Source organism: Budorcas taxicolor, chromosome 9, assembly GCF_023091745.1.
Source record: "Budorcas taxicolor isolate Tak-1 chromosome 9, Takin1.1, whole genome shotgun sequence".
NCBI lineage: Eukaryota > Metazoa > Chordata > Mammalia > Artiodactyla > Bovidae > Budorcas > Budorcas taxicolor.
This window is the reverse complement of record NC_068918.1, coordinates 36,595,517-36,616,115: the sequence shown is the minus strand read 5'-3', so window position 1 is coordinate 36,616,115 and position 20,599 is coordinate 36,595,517. Positions and strand designations below refer to the sequence as shown.

The window sequence follows — 20,599 nt, the reverse complement described above, 5'->3', positions numbered from 1 at the left end:
TAATTCTCCTGCATTTTTTATTCTCCCCCAAATTTTCCTTATTATATACTTAATTTTAGGGTGCTTCCTTTCTTCTTGTGATTACTTGGCTAGAGATCTCTTAATGAGGCAATTATGGTTGTTTCCTTCATTCGCATTATTTCAGCAGATGCTCTCCCTGCTGTGACCTCTGTTCAGACCAGGCAGACAATGTGCGGTTCTCATCACCCTCCACAAGACATTGTGTGGGCTGAGTTTCATTTGGCGCTGCATAGGTCTCCCAAGATGACTGATAAAAATAGTCAGAAGCCAAGTGGCAAATAATCACAATTGTTGATTTTCTGATTGCTGTTTTATTCTAATCAAAATAAATACTAAAGTAATGCCTATTAGGGAAAAAAAAGGTCCAGAAGCAACTCATAATAAGTAGAAGTTGGGTGTCTAAAGTCTGATATTTAAGGATCTGAAAGTGTAAAGCCAAACTTACAGCTCTTAGATTTGGGAAAGATTTTAGTTTTCTTAAACAAGACTCAGAACACACAAACTATAAGGGATAAGGTTAAATTGACTATTTCAGAATTCAAAACTTCTACCTGACAAAGATTTCAGTCGGGGAGATAGTACCACTTTAAGGGTTATGAAAACCAAAGATTTAGAACTTAGACAAATGTGGGAGAGTTGGTGGGGAAGGGAAGAGTCAGCTCATTAGAGAACTATTCACTAACCAGTCTTCAGAAGCCCTGAACTAGATAGACAAATCAGAGCTTGCAGGGAAATCTGAAAAGCCAAGCATATCTGGTATTGCAGAGGAACTGGGGAGAGCTGTGGAATCTACTGCCTCTGTGTTGCCACAACCTCTCTGGGTTTGCAAAGAGCTCATGGGATCTGAGTCGGACATGATTAAGTCACTGAGCATGCACATGCTCTGGGTTTGCAGACAAGTGATGGTGTCAGGCTGGTGGTCAGCAGGACCAAATTTGGGAAGACAAGCTAGGTACAGAGTGCCACAGAGGACACACTAGGGCATGCCGGGCAGACTCTGGGCTGCTGTGTCTCACCATGATACCCTTCCAAGAACTGTAGCTTCTTCTTTATTTTTGCTTTCTTTTGTAGGATACCGAGTTCTCTTTTGGCTGACTCCAGCTACCTTTATCAATCTGGATTGCTTTTAAAAATCTCACTATAATGTTGAATAATAAAGCAAGTTGCAGAGTGATCCATGCAGTATTATTCAACCTGGAATCATCCAGGAAAAAGACTCTGGGAAGTATAGTTACCAGACATAACCAAATTGACATAAAATAGTCCAGCACCAACAGTGTAAACCAAGTCAGAAAATACAATATAGGGTGGGAAAAGATATTTGCAATGTGTGTAGTGTGAAAGAATTAATATCCATAATGTATAAAGGATGACAAATCAAGAAGAAGTAAAAGCCCAAATGAGCAAATACACAGCTACCTTTATCAATCTGGATTATTTTTAAAATATTGATAGTTCAAATTTAATGTAAAAATTAAATTTTAATTTTATTAAATTTCAGATTTAATCTGTTAATTTTTTCAGTTAATAATCATTTTAATTGCTTCCCTTCTCTTCATTGTGAATAGCATTGGATTATATCAAAAGACTTCATCTGTTAACATAATTCTGTAATTTTTTACTTCAAGTTATTGATAAAATGAATTACATCTACAAAGTCTGTGAAGTTGAATAACTCTTACATTCTTGGGGGCGGAGAAACCCATCTTAGTCATGACATGCTAATGTATTCAGTTTCATAATGTTTATTTGTCTTCATGAACTTGGGCTGTAAAATGTGTTTTCCTCATCATATTTTATAATTAAGTTTACTTTGTTTCATGTTTTAGGGAGGTTTCTGTCTATTTCTATGTTGTGAGGAATTTTAATATAGATAAGAACTAAAGTTGTTGTTTAATCACCAAGTTGTGCTCAACTCCTGTGGACTATAGCGTGCCAGTCTTCTGTCCATGGGATTTCTCAGTCAAGAATACTGGAGTGGGTTACCATTTCCTTCTTCAGGGGAACTTCCCTACCCAGGGATCAAACCCAGGCCTCCTGTGTTGGCAGGTGGATTCTTTACTACTGAGTGATCAGGGAAGCCCCAAGAACTAAAGTACTGGTCTCCAAATTGGAAAATCTACACTCTAATAGATAGACAAGGTAATAGATTCATTTTCTTCATACATGAAACAAATACGTCTTAATACTATTTTATTTATATTTTGTTTTATTATGTATAGTAGCACACGTCCACTTAGGGCTCCCCTCATGGCGTGGCTGGTAAAGAATCCGCCTGCAATGCGGGAGACCTGGGTTCGATCCCTGGGTTGGGAAGATCCCCCGGAGAAGGGAAGGGCTACCCACTACAGTATTCTGGCCTGGAGAATCCCATGGATTGTATAGTCCATGGGGTTGCAAAGAGTTGGACACAACTGAGCGACTTTCACATGCATCTACTTTATGAATACAAGCAAATATATGTATATTGGGATGGATATTCAAAAATATTTTACTGATAAGTGTGTGTGATCAAAATGACTTGGAACCCGCAGCTTAGAAGGTTATAGAATGGAGCTACAAAACATCTAAGCCCCTCATTTGCCTTTTATAGTTTAAAATTTTTAATTTTCAGAGTCTTTTTTATTAGGTTTTTATGCTTCCTATAGGTCAAATTTAGTATATTTTGCTGGGGAATTATTTACTTCCTTTATATTTTCTCATGTGCTCAGTCCCATCCGACTTTTGGTGCCCCCATAGAGTGTAGCTCACCAGGCTCCTCTGCCCATGGAATTTTCCAGGCAAGAATACTGGAGTGGTGTGCCATTTCTTCCTACAGGGGATCTTTCTGACCAGTGATTGAACTCGACTTTTGCATCTCCTACATTGGCAGATGGACTTTTTACCACTAGTGCCACCAGTATATATAGCCATAAAGTTGCAGTGAGAGTCACTTAATTCTTTTAGTCTCTTCCATTTATGCAGTTGGATTTTAATACTCTCTAGGATTTTACATTTTTATTTTCTCTCTTCCTGTTCAGGCTTCTTGAGGATTACCTTTTCAAAGAATTAGCTTTTCTCTTGTTTATAGTTTCTGCTGCTTTTGTTGGTTTTCTCTACTTCTTTACTTCCAGATCTTACAGTAAAGAGTCTTCAGCTTTTGTTAATTTTATTGTATTTTTCTATTTTCTGAAGTTGAGTATTTAACTTATTTTTACTCATTATTTTTATTAACCATAAAGATTTCACTTAAGTATTCCTTTAAGAAAAGCTTCACTGTGTTGCATAGTTTTGGGTGTGAATTTCTAATTATTTTCTAGATAACTTAAAATTTTCATTTTAGTATTCATTTTGCTTTCTGGTGGTTTATAGGGTAAAGAATCTTCCTGCAATGCAGGAGACTCTGGCTTAATCCCTGGATCAAGAAGATCCTCTGGGGAAGGGAATGGCTACCCACTCAGGCATTCTTGCCTAGAGAATTCCATGGAGAGAGAAACCTGGTGAGCTACAGTCTGTGGGGTCGCAAAGCATCGGACTTGCCTGAGTAACTAACACTTTCATTTTTGCTTCAAGGATTATTTCATTTTTTTTTTCCATCTGGCTGGAGATATGTTGGTTACTACTCCTTCTGGTGTGAATAATATGAACCAAGAAGGCAGTGGTCGCTGTACCAACATTACATGGAAATGTTAGAAATGCAGATTCTCAGGCCTCATCAAGATGTACCTCAGGATGTGGACCTCAGCAGTCTGTCTTTTATTTTTTAACAAACCCTCCAGGTAATTTTGATGTGCTCTGAAGTTTGTAAACCACTGGTTCCTCCTTAAGGAGGAAAAGAGGAAAGGTATTAACACAGAATTTTATAATTCCAAGAATTAGAATAGCTTTAGAGATATCTGAATTGAAGTGCTCAATCCACATGCCAGAAGGGACAGAATTAACAGCAGTTCTAGCAGAGGCCCAGGATAGAGTCTATGGCTAACCTGTAATGCGGAACTCTAATTTGTTAGACGGAAGTCATTTGCCTACCCTTGAGCTGAGGAGTGAGGTGAGCCCTATCCAAATCATAAGGATTTAAAGTAGAGGAAAGAGAAGTCTCCAAAAGAAACCAAAGTGCTGTTATGAAAAGAAATGTTGGATGAGTTAGGCAAAAGCAATTGATATCCATAAAACAGTGCTATCCAGAGAAGCAGGTCTGCAAACTGTTTGCTTCCGTTCTTGAACACTAGGAACTTGTGCTGTAATGTAAAACATTGTACTTCCTTCACTGATAAAGTCATAGTACAAAAACAGGGTTGCCTGTGCTAAATATCCATTTCTTTATGTGTTTAGAAATTTTCTACTGTAATTTGTTCACATATTTCTTTTCTTGTTTCCTTTTTCTCTTTTTAGAGCCCTTTTATTCAACCATTAGTTTCAAAACTGGCCTTTAATGTTTCTTCCTTCCTTAGCATTTCCATCTCCTGTCTTACTTTTTGTTGTAAGATTGTCCCTCTTGAACTTCCAGAATATTGAGTTCTCAGGTGTTACTCGCTCCCTTTGCTGTACTTTTTATTTAAATTTGAAATCATGCTTTTAGTTCCAGACAGACTTTCCCCACCCTGTGCTAAACTAGCGGTTTAGGGTAAAATTTTCTTCAGAGAAATTTCAGTGGGCGTGTTTTCTAAAGGTATATGTTCCTTCATCAGATTACATTGTCCGTATGTTTTTCTCCCAACTGTTTATTTCCCAGGTCATGGTTTTCCTTCCCTCAACAAGAATACAGTGCTGCCTTTTAGCATTTCTTATGTAGAGGCAAATCTCTAAACTGTGAAAGGTATAGTTTCTGCTGTTCTGAGCTGTCAGTAGACTGAAAACATGACCCTTCTGCCAAGGGAGATAGGGAGATGAGGGGATGGAGGGCAGAGAAGAGAAGCTTTATCTTCCTCTGCTTACTGAAGAATATATTTAATTTACCAAAAGAACAAAACACGAAAACACTTCTAACAAATATTAATGAGAAATATGTAGGACCCAAATAGAGAAAATGAATGCTTTGTTAGCATAAAAGAAAAGTAAACACGTCTAAAATCTATCCTGGATTCTGTTATCATTGTGTATGTGTTTGGGTACTATTAAAAGTGACGGTTTTTCCTTCTTTTATTTTTATCATCTTTTTTTCTAAATAGAATTGATTTTGTTTAATAATTTTTCAAAATATTTATGGTTTCCCATGTATGAAATGTTTTCACCTACAAATAATTCTGTTTCATCTCTGATAATTTTTGGTGTATCTAATTTTACTGCTCTTTCATTTGTTGAGTTCCTGTGTTTTGTTTCTGTCTCTGTTTCTTATATGTCAGAGAAATACTGATCTACATTTTTTTCTGGTTTATTTCTTTTAACTCTTAAATCCATCTAAAATTTGTTTTTAAAATTTACCTAAAATAAAACTTCATTCTAAATTTCCCCATACTTAGCATCTCTTGTTTGAACTCTTTCTACTAATTTATGAAGTTTCTTTTGTTATATAATTATTTCTTCTATGTATGTTTCAGGACTCTAATTGTTTATCTTGATTTTTCTTCAACCAGTTGTCTTTATTTCTCTGTATTTTTAATACCTTTTAATACCTAGAAAACAAATCTCCCTTTATTACTCTTCTAAAATATTCTTGTAGCTCTTGGATGAACTTTAAATCCCTTTGTCAAGTCTTCCTGTCACTACCAAGAGAATCCCACTGGTATTTTGATAGGAATTCAAGTCATTTTATTCATTCCTGAGGTATAGGAATCCCAACTTTACAGTTGATAAATCTGAGGAACAATACTATAAATAGAAATTTAAATTTTCATATTAGAGTCATAAGTCTGATCATAGCTGTAAACTATTACTTTATATACCTTGATCTTTTTTTCATGCTCTAAAAATTGTATTAATACAGTTATTGGATATTACTTAATTGCAACAGTTTAATATCTTTATATTTGTTAAAAATAATTTACCTCTATGTAATAAGTAAATTGGAGAAGGCGATGGCCCCCCGCCCAGTACTATTGCCTGGAAAATCCCATTGGCGGAGGAGCCTGGTGGGCTGCAGTCCATGGGGTCGCTAAGAGTCGGACATGACTGAGCGACTTCACTTTCACTTTTCACTTTCATGCATTGGAGAAGGAAATGGCAACCCACTCCAGTATTCTTGCCTGGAGAATCCCAGGGATGGGGGAACCTGGTGGGCTGCTGTCTATGGGGTCGCACAGAGTCGGACACGACTGAAGCGACTTAGCAGCAGCAGCAGCAATAAGTAAATTTGGATCTCTGGTGTATTTGAAAGATGTTGTTAAAGACAGAAGAGAGGGGACTTCCTGGTGGTCCCGTGGCTAAGACTCCGTACTCCCAATGCAGAGGGCCTGGCTTTGATCCCTAATCAGGGAACTAGATCCCATAGGCCGCAAAAAAGAAGCTCGCGTGCTGCGACGAAGATATAAAATCCCATGTGCCACAACACAGCCAAATGAATAAACAGACTTTTTTAAATAAAGGGAACAATAATTCTATAGGTACATGTTTATGTATAGCAGTTAAACTGTTAAAAGTAGAAACAGGAAAAGCAGATAAATAACCCCATCACAGACTGAAAATTAAGGGAGTAACTGAAGGCTTCGTTTGTTTGTCTATTCTAGGTATATTTTATATAGGTAGATCTGTTTAATTAAATACTGAGTGATCCTTTACCCGGTCATTTAAAATTATATTTTCTTAAGAAATTGAAAAGCTATCACGTCTGCAAACACTTGTGTGCTCAGTCATGTACAACTGTTTATGGCCCGGTGGACTATAGCCCGCCAGGCTCCTCTGCCCGTGGAATTTTCCAGGCAGGAATACTGGAGTGGGTTGCCATTTCCTTTTCCAGGGGATCTTCCCAACCCAGCAGCAAACACTTGAGCCATGCTTTTAAAAAATCACTCATTTTTTGGCTCAGGAAGGAAGTCTGATGTCTTGTTGTGCATGGCCAGGCTCCTTTTCAAAGTCCGGTTGGTTGTATGCTAAGCAAAAACCTGGCCAGAACTCAGATCTGTAAACTTTACCACATGCCTCCAAATGGTCAGTATACAATGTCCTTGCTATCTAATACTGCTGTTTAAAAAATCTGAAGCTTCCATATTCTTTCATTCATGAACTGTTTCCCTTCTATTTGGCATTTTTTATAGTTATAATTTTGATCAATACTAAGTGGATTTTAATGTTTTAAAATCACTGTTTTTATATTGGGTCAATTATAGGCCTCATTAATTAAAAAAAAATTGTTTCTTAAATCAGATATAGATTACCAAAATATCTGAGAAATGCTGATTTAGCCACTTTGTTTTATTAGGAAATTCATACACGGTATAAAATGTAAGACTGTTTTACAAATGATGTAAAAGGTATGTAGGACTCATGTAGGCTAAGTAGGTATATCTAAATGAGAAAAAAAGCGCTTATAATGGGAAGTTGTTAAGAGAGTCTTCTTTTTTTTTTTTTTAGTCTTTTTATTTATTTATTTATTGGAGGCTATGGCACCCCACTCCAGTACTCTTGCCTGGAAAATCCCATAGACAGAGGACCCTGGTAGGCTGCAGTCCATGGGGTCGCTGAGGGTCGGACATGACTGAACGACTTCACTTTCACTTTTCACTTTCATGCATTGGAGAAGGAAATGGCAACCCACTCCAGTATTCTTGCCTGGAGAATCCCAGGGACGGGGGAGCCTGGTGGGCTGCCGTCTATGGGGTCGCACAGAGTCAGACACGACTGAAGTGACTTAGCATAGCATAGCATAGCATAGCATTGGAGGCTAATTACTTTATAATATTTTATTGGTTTTGCCGTACATTTACATGAATCTGCCACAGGTGTACATGTGTTCCCCATCCTGAACCCCCCTCCCACCTCCCTCCCAAGAGAGTAAATCTTAAAAGTTCTCATCACAGGAAAAATATTTCGTAACTCTGTAATGGATATTTTTGTGGTTGTCATTTCACAATATATAAAATGTTGAACCATTATGTTATACAGCTGAAACTACTGTAATGTTGTATATCAGTTATAACTCAATTTTTAAGAAACAGATAATCAGGGGACACCTAGTTGTAATTGAATTATTAAAGAATATTTTGTTCTAGCTTTGTGTTCAGTTCTCTCAAAGGTCTTTTTTAAAAAGATTCAGAGAAGCGTATGTCATAGATCAAAAGGCCATGAGACCTACAATCTGAGTTACTTTGACATATAAAATCCATGAGAATAGGATATGATATACCTTATTTCTTATTGTATATGTAGTGTGATATATAACTAGGCTTCCCTTGTGGCTCAGATATCTAGTGTGATATATAACTAGTGATTGGTAAATATTTCCAATGTCTGTGTGTGGGTGTTTGTCTACATATGTATATATTCATATTTGCCTAAATATATGGTTGTTTTATAACCTGATAATTTTTAGTCATTAATCTATTTTCCATTGGTACACATTTTCATCTTAACTGAAACCCATACCATATTCAAATTTCTTCTAAATAACTGCGAAATGTCCTCTTCAGGTGGTTCACATAACTAGTATCTAAAGTAGTGAATTTGTGAATTTCTCCCTCTATATTTGTCCATTTTTGTATGTATGCATAGAAGCATTTATAAATTGAGCTAGTTTTCATTATGTAGCATACTCCTCTATTCCTAAGAATATATTTTTGCCTCAATGTATGTTTTTACTGTAAATATCAATAAAATCAGCTTTCTTTTGGTTAATATTTGTCTAATGTTCTAGTCTGCTAAAACTGCCGTAACCAAATACACAGATGGGTGGTTCAAATAACAATTTATTTCTCATGGTTTTAGAGGCTAAAAGTCTAAGATCAAGGTATAAAAGATCAAGGCAGGTTTGGTTTCTCCCGAGGCCTCTGTCCTTGGCTTGCAGATGGTGCCTTTTCACTATGTCCTCACATCCTGGTGTTTCTTCCTCTTCTTATAAGGGTACTAGTCATTTTGTATTACAGTATCACCCTTAAGACTTCATTTAACCTTGATTACCATATATATGTGTGTGTGTGTGTGTGTGTAATTTTATTTATTTATTATTTTTATTTTTGACTCTGCTGGGCCGACAGTGATGTGTGCTTTTTTCTCTAGTTGCAACAAGCAGGGGCTACTTTCTAACGTTGCGGTGCATGGGCACCTCATTGTGGTGGCTTCTCCTGTTGCAGAGCATGGGCTCCTGGAAACACAGGCTTCAGTAGTTGTGGCACATGGGCTTAGTAGTTGGCGCTCACAGGCTCTAGAGCACAGGTGCATGGGCTTAGCTGCCCTATGGCATGTGGGGATCCTCCCAGACCAGGCATGGAACCCATGTCTCCTTCATTGGCAGGTGAATTCTTTACCACTGAGCCATCTGGGAAGCCCGTTGGAGGGGATCAGTTCAGTTCAGTTCAGTCACTCACTCATGTCCGGCTCTTTGCAACCCGATGGACTGCAGCACGCCAGGCCTCCCTGTCCATCACCAACTCCCAGAGTTTACTCAAACTCATGTCCAGTGAGTCTGTGATGCCATCCAACCATCTCATCCTCCATTGTCCCTTCTCCCACCTTCAGTCTTTCCCAGCATCAGGCTTTTCAAATGAGCCAGTTCTTTGCATCACATGGCCAAAATATTGGAGTTTCAACTTCAGCATCAGTCCTTCTGATGAATATTCAGAACTGATTTCCTTTAGTATGATCTGGTTGAATCTCCTTGCAGTCCAAGGGACTCTCAAGAGTCTTCTCCAACACCACAGTTCAAAAGCATCAATTCTTTGGCACTCAGCTTTCTTTATAGCCCAAGTCTCACATCCATACATGACTACTGGAAAAACCATAGCCTTGATTAGATGGACCTTTGTTGACAAAGTAATATCTTTGCTTTTTAATATGCTATCTAGGTTGGTCATAACTTTTCTTCCAAGGAGCAGGCATCTTTTAATTTCATTGCTGCAGTCACTGTCTGCAGTTGGAAGGGATATATAAGATGTAATATAATTTCTTCCATCTCTTTTTTTTTCAATCTATTTATATTATTTTGTTTTATATGTTCCTTATAAACATATATCTGATTTTTATATTTTTAAATCTAGTCTAACAATCAATATTTAAACTTGTACATATAGTCTGTACACATTTAATGCTGTTATTGATATATTTTTACTATAGGTTTTGTGCTGTCTATTCACTCTGGATTTTTTTTTTTTTTTATGTTGTTTTCCTTTCTCCTTTCCTTGATTGAAGTTTCAGTCATTTACTCTTTGTTTGTTTCACCTTTCCCCCTCAGTTGTATAGAAGTTATATAATTTATTTCTAGTCTTTTATGATTCCCTTCAGATTCTCCCAGGCTTAACATAAGTTATCAAAGTCTAAAGTTCGTCTGCAGCTTAACTAAGGCTGATGTTCATCAGTAATGCACTGGTATAGTCATCATACTGATTATTTTATTGATCATTCTGATTGGCTAGTATCCATGATGTAATAATTGTTAAATATTTTTAGTATTATTTCTGCTTTTGATTCCTTTCCTTCAAACAGTAATACTAGAGTAAAACCTAGGAAACTCCTCCAAACCTTTATGTTATGTTTCAATTTTTATTTTTTGACCTTATAAATAATTATTATCATAATTTGTATATTAGTCATTGTTACATACATGCTTAATGAATTGTATACTCATTTTTTTTTTTACATCTCTGACTTTCCTTCTGGGATAATTTTTCTCAATATATGTCTTTTGGAATTTTCCATAAGTACACCTGTTTGTAGTAAAGTCTATTGTTTTTATCTCAGTATATCTTTATTTCACTCTGATTCCTAAAAACTAGTTTCACAGGGTATTCATTTCTAACTAACAGATATTTTCTGTCAGCATTTTAAAGATATTATGATAGTGATTCTTGGTTTCCATTAATGTAGTTAAGATATCTGCCATCATTCTAGTTGCTGTTTCTTTGCAGATGATTTTTTTATGTCTAGCTGCTGGTGAAATCTTTTTGTTCTAGGTTTTTACTGTTTCAGTATATTATGTATACATGTAGATTCATTTCTCTTTGTCTTGCTTAGTATGAGTAATAGTCCCTTATGTATATATTCCAAGTTTTTCATCCCTTCTGGAAAATATTCAACCATTATATCTTCAAATATTGCTTTCCGTTATTTTCTCTATGCTCTCTCTTTATTACACGTTTATGATGTGCTTTAGACATTCTTACTCTATTCTCAATATCTCTTAAACTGTCTTTAAAATTTTTAATCTTACCTGTCTATGCTGTATTCCATGCAGTTTCTTCATACTGTCTATGCTGTATTCCATGCAATTTCTTCATATTTATTTTCCGGTTTACTAATCTAACCTTTACCTGTGTCTAAGTGCTGTTTTATAACTCCACTAAGTTTGAAATGTCAGCAGTATTGGTTTGGTATCTAACAGTTCTATTGAACTTTATATTTTCAAATATACCTGGTTATTTTTGCTGGTCTCTTGTTGATTGTTCATTTTTATAACTTCATCTTTTATTTCTTTATAAACTTTGTCTCTAGCTATTTAATAAGCTGTTCTTTACGATTTAAGTATTTTAGAAATCTAACTTGGTGGTTTGTTGTTTCTACTGACCCTTACCTCATGGTGATTTATTTCCTGGTGTCTCATCATCTTTGATTATGAGGTCATACGTGTTTGATTATAATCTATGGAAATAGTACAGAAGAAAAGTTATGACCAACCTAGATAGCATATTTAAAAGCAGAGACATTACTTTGCCAACAAAGGTCTGGCTAGTCAAGGCTGTGGGTTTTCCAGTGGTCATGTATGGATGTGAGAGTTGGACTGTGAAGAAAGCTGAGCACTGAAGAATTGATGCTTTTGAACTGTGGTGTTAGAGAAGACTCTTGGAGTGTTGAGAGTCCCTTAGACTGCAAGGAGATCCAACCAGTCCATTCTAAAGGAGATCAGTCCTGGGTGTACTTTGGAAGGAATGATGCTAAAGCTGAAACTCCAGTACTTTGGCCACCTTATGTGAAGTGTTGACTCATTGGAAAAGACCCTGATGCTGGGAGGATTTGAGGGCAGGAGGAGAAGGGGACGACAGAGGATGTGATGGCTGGATGGCATCACCGACTCGATGGACGTGAGTCTGAGTGAACTCCGGGAGTTGGTGATGGACAGGGAGGCCTGGCGTGCTGTGATTCATGGGGTCACAAAGAGTCAGACACAACTGAGCGACTGAACTGAACTGAAAGTGAGAAAACTTTCTTCTAGAAGGAATTGTGTTTGCTTCTGCCTGGAACTATGGCTTTCCATAGTCTTGATTGTTATAACTAATTTCAGAGATCTTTGCCTTGGTATAGAAGAGGTGCTGCAGGGCCTATGACTCAGTCTCGTCACCTATTACAGCACTAATATTATTCATCCTTAGGGAAGCCCTGCCTTTCCAGCTTGCTTATAGCTCACTGCTCCTTGCTCTAACTTTCCTTTTTTTATTTGGGGAGGTTGTTACCTTTATTTTCTGCAAGCCTGGTATATGTGTTTTTTTTAATCTGCATTGTTTAGAGAACCTGGTTGGTCATGTTGCTGGAAGCAGAAGTCCTTAATGTTCTCTTCAGCTGTTTCTGATCTACTTTTAAAAACATCCATTTACTTTTTAGTTCCAATTACATTTTAAAAAATTTCTGCGTATCCTGTTTATTTTTTTAATCTCTTTGCCTTTTGCTCACGATCATATTTTCAGTCATTTATTATTTCTCTAGATCAGAGGTTCTTTATGAGCACAGTTCTATCACACAGAAGATGTTTGGAAATTTGTGGGGGAGATGTGGTTACTCTTCCTACAAATGGTAGTCAGTGATGGGAAAGGGGTTTTTTATTGTCTCCTCTACTTTGGTCAGTAGTGGGAAGGGGTAGTTTGACTATTTAGAAATGTCAGATAATTTCAGCGTGTGAGACAGTCTCAGAGGACCCACACATTGTCCTACCTCCATTTTAGTAATGTCTTCTTGATAAAGAGTTTCTTTGTGTCATTGATTTAACTTCAGTTTTTGTTGAAACTCAACTGGCTGCACAAAGGTAGCATGTTTATGGATTGTTTTCTTTTATACTAACCAGTGCAAGTATCACCCTGTCTTGTTGGGGCTGATTTTGCCCTGGCAGGGACATTTGGCAATGCCTGGAGACATGTTTGGTTGTTACAGTTGAGGAGCCGAGTTCCTCCTGGCATCTAGTGCTTAGAGGCTAGGGACACTGATGAGAATCTTACGGTATACAGGACAGCCCCCACAATAAGAATTTTCTGGCTTAATGTCATAGTGCTGAGATTGATGAGCCCTACTGTATCTTTGGGCTTCCCAGGTGGCTCAGTGGGTAAAGAATCTGCCTGCAATGCAAGAGACCCGGGTGATGCAGATTCGGTCTTTGGGCCGGGAAAACTTTATCTTTACAGTAACGCTTGAAATCAGGTGGTACCAGTCCTTCAACCTCGTTTATTTTTTTCAAAATTGCCTTGGATATTTAAAGTCATGAAGTCACTCAGTTGTGTCCGACTCTTTGTGACCGCATGGACTGTAGCCCACCAGGCTCCTCCATCCATGGAATTTTCTAGGCAAGAGTACTGGAGTGGGTTGCCATTTCCTTCTCCAAGTCGTCTGCATTTTATAGAAATTACAAATAAACTTGTAAACTGGAAATTTGGTTGAGATTACATTTAATCTATAGATTAGTTCAGTTAGAATTTATATCTTAACCGTTTTGAGTTTTTGGATTCATTAATCTGATGTATAACCATTTATTTAAGCTTTCTTTTATGTCTCTTAGGAATGTTTTACAGTTTTTAGTATTAAAAGCCTTCCATGTCTTTTGTTAAATTTTTTCTTGAGTATTTTATGTATTTGGATGCCATTATATATGATTTCCTTAAATTTTGTTTGCCGTTTGCTGCTAGTATATAACAATACGATTGACTTCTTAAGTACTGTATTTATCTATTAATTCTGTTATCTTTTGTAGATTCCTTAGGATTTTATGTGTTAACAGTCATATTGTCTACAATGAAGATAACCCTTTTTTCATCTTTATGCCTCTTATTTCTTTCCTTTTTCTTGGTTTTATTTTCGATTTTTTTTTCTCCTTAGGAGTGATGGACATCATTACCTTCTCATTCTTTGGAGGAAAGTGTTCAGTATTTCAATATTAATTATTTTGTGATACTCCTTTGCCAGCTTGAGGAAGTTTGCTTCTGTTTCTAATTTCTGAAAAGTTTTAATCGTGAATGAATGTTTGATTTTCTCAAGTGCTTTTCTGTGAATATACTGAAATGATCAGCTGTTTTTATCTCCTTTATTAATATGACTTTTAAGTCAATTAATTGACTTTTCAATGATAGTACCAAGAGATAATGTATTTCTGGGATCAACCTCAGATGATACATAATCTTTTGGTCATGATACATAATCTTTTATATTGCTGGATTCTTTTTGCTAATATTTTGCTATGATTTGTGTATTCATGAAGGATATGGGTATATAATTTTATTTTCTTATAATGTATTTGTGAGGCTTTGGTATTGGGATTATTTAGATCTTATAAAAAAATTTCCTTCCTTATAATGAAAAAGATTTTGTAATATTGTATAATTTATTTAAGATTTTTTCTTTAAATATTTGATAGAATTCACCAGTAAAACCACCAGACTTGTTAAAAATTTTTTATTATTAAGTCAACTTCTTTAATAGATAGAAGGTATAATAGAGAGCTCCAAGGACACAAAACCAGTGTTTTAAAAGAAAAAAACTGATTTTAAAAACATGTTTGTTTGTTTTTTTTAATCAAACCTGACAATCTGCTTTTTATTTGGAGAACTGAGGCTATTTGTATTTAATTATTGATATAGTTAGATGTAAGTCTACAACTTTGCTATTTGGTTGCTGTTTTCCTGTCTTTATTCATTCCCTGTCTTTTTTTTTTTTTTGGTTTATATTGTTTAATGTGCTGTAAAATGTAAGCACTTACAAAAGGGTAATTTCATTCACTCCTATGTCACGCTTTGTGCTATTAGATCATTCATTGTCCTATTATGTCATATATTTACTTCGATAAAACTTATAAATTCCACAATTTAGTGTTATTACTTTTGCTTTAGATTGATATTTATGTTAGAAATAAGTAAGAGTAGAAAATAGCATTTTATGTTTATGTACACACTGCCCATTTCCATTTCTCTTCATTTCTTTGTATAGATCTAAATTTTCATGTGGTAGCATTTCCCTTGAGCCTGAAGAAATTTTTTTCCTTTTTTTTTTAGCATTTCTTCTTATGGAGGTCTGCTGGCCACAAGTTCTCTCAGGTATCTTTATTTTATCCTCAATTGTGAAGGATATTTTTAAAGATTCAAAATACTCAATTGAAAGTGTATATTTTTTATCTTACTACTTTGAAGCTGTTGTTTGTTATCTGGCCTCCATTAGTTCTGAAAAGGCATTAAATGTCATTCATTTCTTTGTTCCATGGTGTGAAATGTGTCCTTTTGTTCCCCTTGCCTCTATATTTGGATTTTTGGTAGTAAGTATCATGTGCTAAGGTATGTTTTCTTTGCATTTATCATGTTTGGGGTTCTCTGAGCATTTTAAATCTGTTGATCCAAGATGTTTTTCATAAAATTTAGGAAATTTTTAGCCATTATTTCTACAAGTATTTTTTTCCCGCTCCATTCTCTCCTTTTTTTCTGGGATGACTTACATATATAACACACTATTTCATATTATCTCACATGTCACAGACACTCTGTTCTTATTTTTCAGTCCTTTGTTTTATCTGAAATCCAGTTCATGTTATTTTGCAGTCTGTTTTTAAAGTCACTGATTCTTTTTCTGAAATTTCTAGTCAGTGCAATTTTTGTTTTAGCTATAGTTTTCAGTTCTAGAATTTCCGGTCAGTTTATTTTGTTTATCTTCTTGCCAAGATTCCCCATTTTTTAAAATTCAGCGTGTCTTTCTTTTCCTTTATGTTGTTGAACATATTTCTCATAGTTGTGTTGAGTGCTTTTATTTCCAACATTTGGGTCTTTTCAGCGTCTTTTGTCTGCCTTTTTTCTCCCCTGCTTCTTTATATGTCTAGTAATTTTTTTTTTTTTTTAATGCACAATATTGCTGCTGATAGTTGTAGGGAGTCTGGGTTTTTAACCTTCTTTATAAGATGTTGAGTTTTCTTCTGGGAAATTGAATTACTGTTAGTTTTTTTTATTCTGCCAGCCTTGTTTTTATTCTAACTTAGTGTAGATCTATTTTGGTTTTGTGTTTAGTCCTAGGATGCAGCCCTTCCTCTGGGGTATGCTCCTTATTCCTAATTATTAGTTACTGGGATCTCAATTGAATGCCCAAGGTACTGGATTAGGAATCCAGTGTGGTCTTACTACTTTGTCTGTGTAGAACTCCTGTTACCTTACAGCACTGTGTGACCTTGGGTATCTGCTTATATTTCCACCAAATAACAGCTTCTTTCTGCTGTGCTTAGTAATCTCACTCTGTGTATGGGGGTAGGGGATGTTCTTTTGCATAGATTTCTTCTATCCAGTAGTCTGTTCCACAATTTCAACTGCTTTGTAAACCTTTAACTCAAATCTTTAATTCTTCTGCTCATTGACATCACTGTGCTATGCCTGGATTCTGTCTCTCTGACTCTCTTAGTCCCAGGTCCGCTTGAGAAGCCAGATCACACACTGTGCTTATACTGAATGTTACCTTCCCATAAAGCATCAGGTTTTTACTGCCTGTTGTCCCATCCAGTGCCTGTAAACAGTTACCTCATATATCTTTTTCAGTTGTTGTTTACTGAAGAAGAGCAAGTCTAGTGAGTCTGTCAGGGTCAGAAGCCTACTGAATCTGTATAATCTTAAGTTTTCTATAACATAGAGATTTAAAAATTGCACATAGAAATTATTTATTTGGGAGTTGCAGGTTGTTTATCAGAGCTACTGTGGTACTGTCTCCAGAAACAATTTTTCTATAAGCTCTTGTATTATCATCTTATTTTCCAGTTCATCAGCTATTTCTTGTCACCTGTTAAAAGGCATGGTTTCCAAGGTCTTTTTTTACACTTGACACTGAATTTATGAGGTAGAGTTGAAAGATGTGTGTTTTCTGCTGTACTTCAGCGTAGTTGTCTACCATGTTACAGTATGGGGAGTGGGCTACTGCAATTATAAATAAGGTGTAGCTCATGTGAAGAGTGTTACTTTCTCATTTTTATATGTTGATTATTTTCAAACCTGCCTTGATATGTTATTTCAATTACAGTCATTCCCTTTCTCCTTGCGTATAGTATATTCACACTTTTTTTCTAGTATTCCTCTGTACCTCTTTCCATTTTCCTTTACTTGTACAGAATGGCTTCTCTTAAGTTCAAATTTATCTCTCATAAACAAATATCATCCACTGACAATTTTACTATGTCATCTAGTGTGGTTTTGTTACTGCATTTTTTAATGGAAATATATATTACTTTACTATTAATTACTTTTTCTCCTATATTTTATACTTTGCATATATGTATATAAATATATGGTACATAATGTGTATGTAGATTATATCAAATTTCTTTCATGAAAAGAATAGGGGCATTACAAAAATATTTATTATAAAAAGTAGATATGGGCCTGATAAAGACCATTGCTTTAAACATATCAAAATGTAGTTATTTTACAGTTTGAATCTAATCAATGCAATATCTGAGATCTTTGGGTCTGATTCTGCTGGCTGGTTCATGGTACCCTATTTTCCTTTTGTTTTTCATTATTTTTTTTAACCAATCATATTTTTTGGACTTTTACCTATAGGAATTCTTTGGCTCCTGGCTTGAAAAATACATTTTTTTCCAGGAATTTTTTGTGTTTGCCTGGAGACATTTGTACCAACTGGAAACTATTTTTTAAGACATGCTCAGCTCATGCCACATCCCCACATGAGCTGCAGTCTGGGTTGTGGTTATCACTTCTCAGGGGAGATTGGTTTCTCTTCCTCCCAGCATCATGTTGGGGGTTAGGAAAGTTTCCATACCATCCCCTTCTTCAGGAAAAATTTATTTTTCATTTATCTTTCCATTGTGGGTTTAGTTTTGAGGGGGTTCCGGCTCTTGGGACAGGATCTCCTCTGATAGCCCCAACTTCCGGGCAGATCCTGGAGTTTGTTTCCTCCCCTTTTGCTTCATCATCCCCCTTACAAGGTCAAAGCTTAAGGTTTGCAGGGTTCTGTGGATGCCTCCAGGGTGAGAGTGTTTCAATGCTCCACTTACTGCCCTGGTTTCCTGTTTTCACTTCCTTTTTGACTTCTAAGCATTCCTTATTTTCTTGCCTGATCAGTAATGCATTTCAAAAGATGTTTTAAAAATATTTCGTCCAGTATTTTTAGTTGTTTTTGGTGGTATGGTCAGAGTATTTTTATATGCTACTTTGAGGGGAATATAATTCGTTATGGGGTTTTTGGTATGGTTGATTCAAAAAGATTTATTTTTGCTAGTGTATTTAAAATCTTTTATGTCATTTTTCTTTTCTCTTTTTGTAAATTTCCTGTTTGTGTTTTCTTTTTTTTTTTTCCCCTGCTTTTCTATTTGATTCTGGTGATTTTCCAAAGAAGTATGTACAGCTTTGGAAAGGGCTTTTTCTGCACTCTTTGACAGACTTCTACTTCCTAAGATATGCATGTTTGACTCTCAGGAAGTTAAGTTTGATACTGGCACTACAGTTCAATTTTAGATCCTTAATTCTTTAGTTTTTATTGTATGTTCTATCTGAGGCTTTTCACTACTGCCTGATTGCTAAATCCATCAACCTATTATTTTAATACTTCATCTTATTAGCCACTTTCTCCACTACAAAACTATTTTCATTTTTAACTGGGGAAACCCTTCTTTTCTCACCTTCCTGCTGTCAACAGAAAAAAAAATTGCACATAACTCTCAATTTTTAGGTTGTGCAATTTTTTTCAGTCAACACTGCTACCCTTTTGACAATTTCTTGTTAGACACTTTGCTGGTTCTTCCACCTGAAAATTATAAATAGGAGTATCTCTGAAAACTTTGTCTGCAGATCTGTTCTCACTCTTCACGTTTTGCTGGTTGACCTCTGTCCTATAGTTTAAACTACCATCTGTCCTTTCAGTGATGTCTGCCAAATCCATGACTTCAACCTTAGCACCTCCTCAAGTTTCAGAATAGCAGTACCTCCAGAATGCATGTCAGCTGACAGATAACTTTTAGTTCTTCCATTACAACTTCTTTGGAAACTCCTTTTTAAAAATTACTGATTTATTTTGCTGCATTGCAGCACACGGAATCTTTCATTCTGGCACACAGGCTTAGTTACCCCGCAGCATGTAGGATCTTAGTTCCCCAGCCAGGGATTGAACCCAAATCCCCTGCATTGAAAGGTGGATTCTTAACCATGGACCACCAGGGAAGTCTGTGCAAACTCCTTATGTAGTGATTACTGATTCTTGTCCAAAAGACTTGCCAAAAGATGAGGAAATTGAGCTGAGTTGGTAGTTTTGGCCCAGGAGATGGGGCTGCTGCCTCGGGTATGTGATAGCCTAGTAGGTGCCTCTTCCTCTGCAGTATTGTCTAGAATACATGATAGTAACGACAGTACAAAAAGTAAAGTAGGTGGGAATGCATGCCTTCGTTTCTTTCTCTTTTTTTTTGACATTAATTACTCTATACCTCAATCACTTTCATAATGATGCCCTTTTGGTGCTACTGCTGCTGCTGCTAAGTCACTTCAGTTGTGTCCGACTCCTAGCGACCCCATAGACAGCAGCCCACCAGGCTGTCCCAGGGATTCTCCAGGCAAGAACACTGGGGTAGGTTGCCATTTCCTTCTCCAGTGCATGAAAGTGAAAAGTGAAAGTGAAGTCACTCAGTCGTGTCCGACTGCTAGCGACCCCATGGACTGCAGCCCACCAGGCCCCTCCGTCCATGGGATTTTCCAGGCAAGAGTACTGTAGTGGGTTGCCATTGCCTTCTCAGCCTTTTGGTACTAAATTCTCTCTTTCTACCTTCAGATTCCAGCAGCTCATACTAATTTTCCTTTTCACTGTTAATTTTTTATCATGCTATTAAAAATAATACAGGGTGACTTAATAAGTTTTTATTTCACTTATAATATTTAAGATAATACTAACATGATCATTGCGGGTTTGTAACTGAGTGGAACAGGTGGGTTGATAGATGTACCTGGAATATCACTTAGAATGACCAGTCTTTGGTACGACATCATGATGGAAGACCAGAAATCTATGATAAATGCAGTGATAAATGAAGGAACTAACAGGAACTAACAGGAAAATTAATCAATATTGGAAGACATCTGGAAACAAGGGGTCAGATGGCCTTGAAGAGATGAATTGAGCTTGAGATTACAGAAAGACATCAAAGTGGAAATAATTTATGAGTGATCAGCATAAATAAAATTGCTTAAGGAAATGGATCAGTTGTTCAAAGGAGAGATGATAATAGATAAGCATACATTTAGATCTTGGTGAATCCAAGAAGATACTGAGAATAAGTTAGGCAAATAATGTCAGAAAG

The 20,599-nt window shown here is 36.2% G+C and overlaps 1 protein-coding gene across 1 annotated transcript in view; it reads left to right on the top strand.

The window, feature by feature from the left end:
• The window catches only part of LIN28B (lin-28 homolog B), a 122,907-nt gene that overhangs the window by 83,293 nt on the left and 19,015 nt on the right, over nucleotides 1-20,599 (top strand). The window contains exon 4 of the mRNA XM_052646085.1: nucleotides 15,327-15,368. Within this exon, the coding sequence (XP_052502045.1) occupies nucleotides 15,327-15,368 (42 nt within the window). The remainder of the gene's footprint in view (nucleotides 1-15,326; nucleotides 15,369-20,599) is intronic.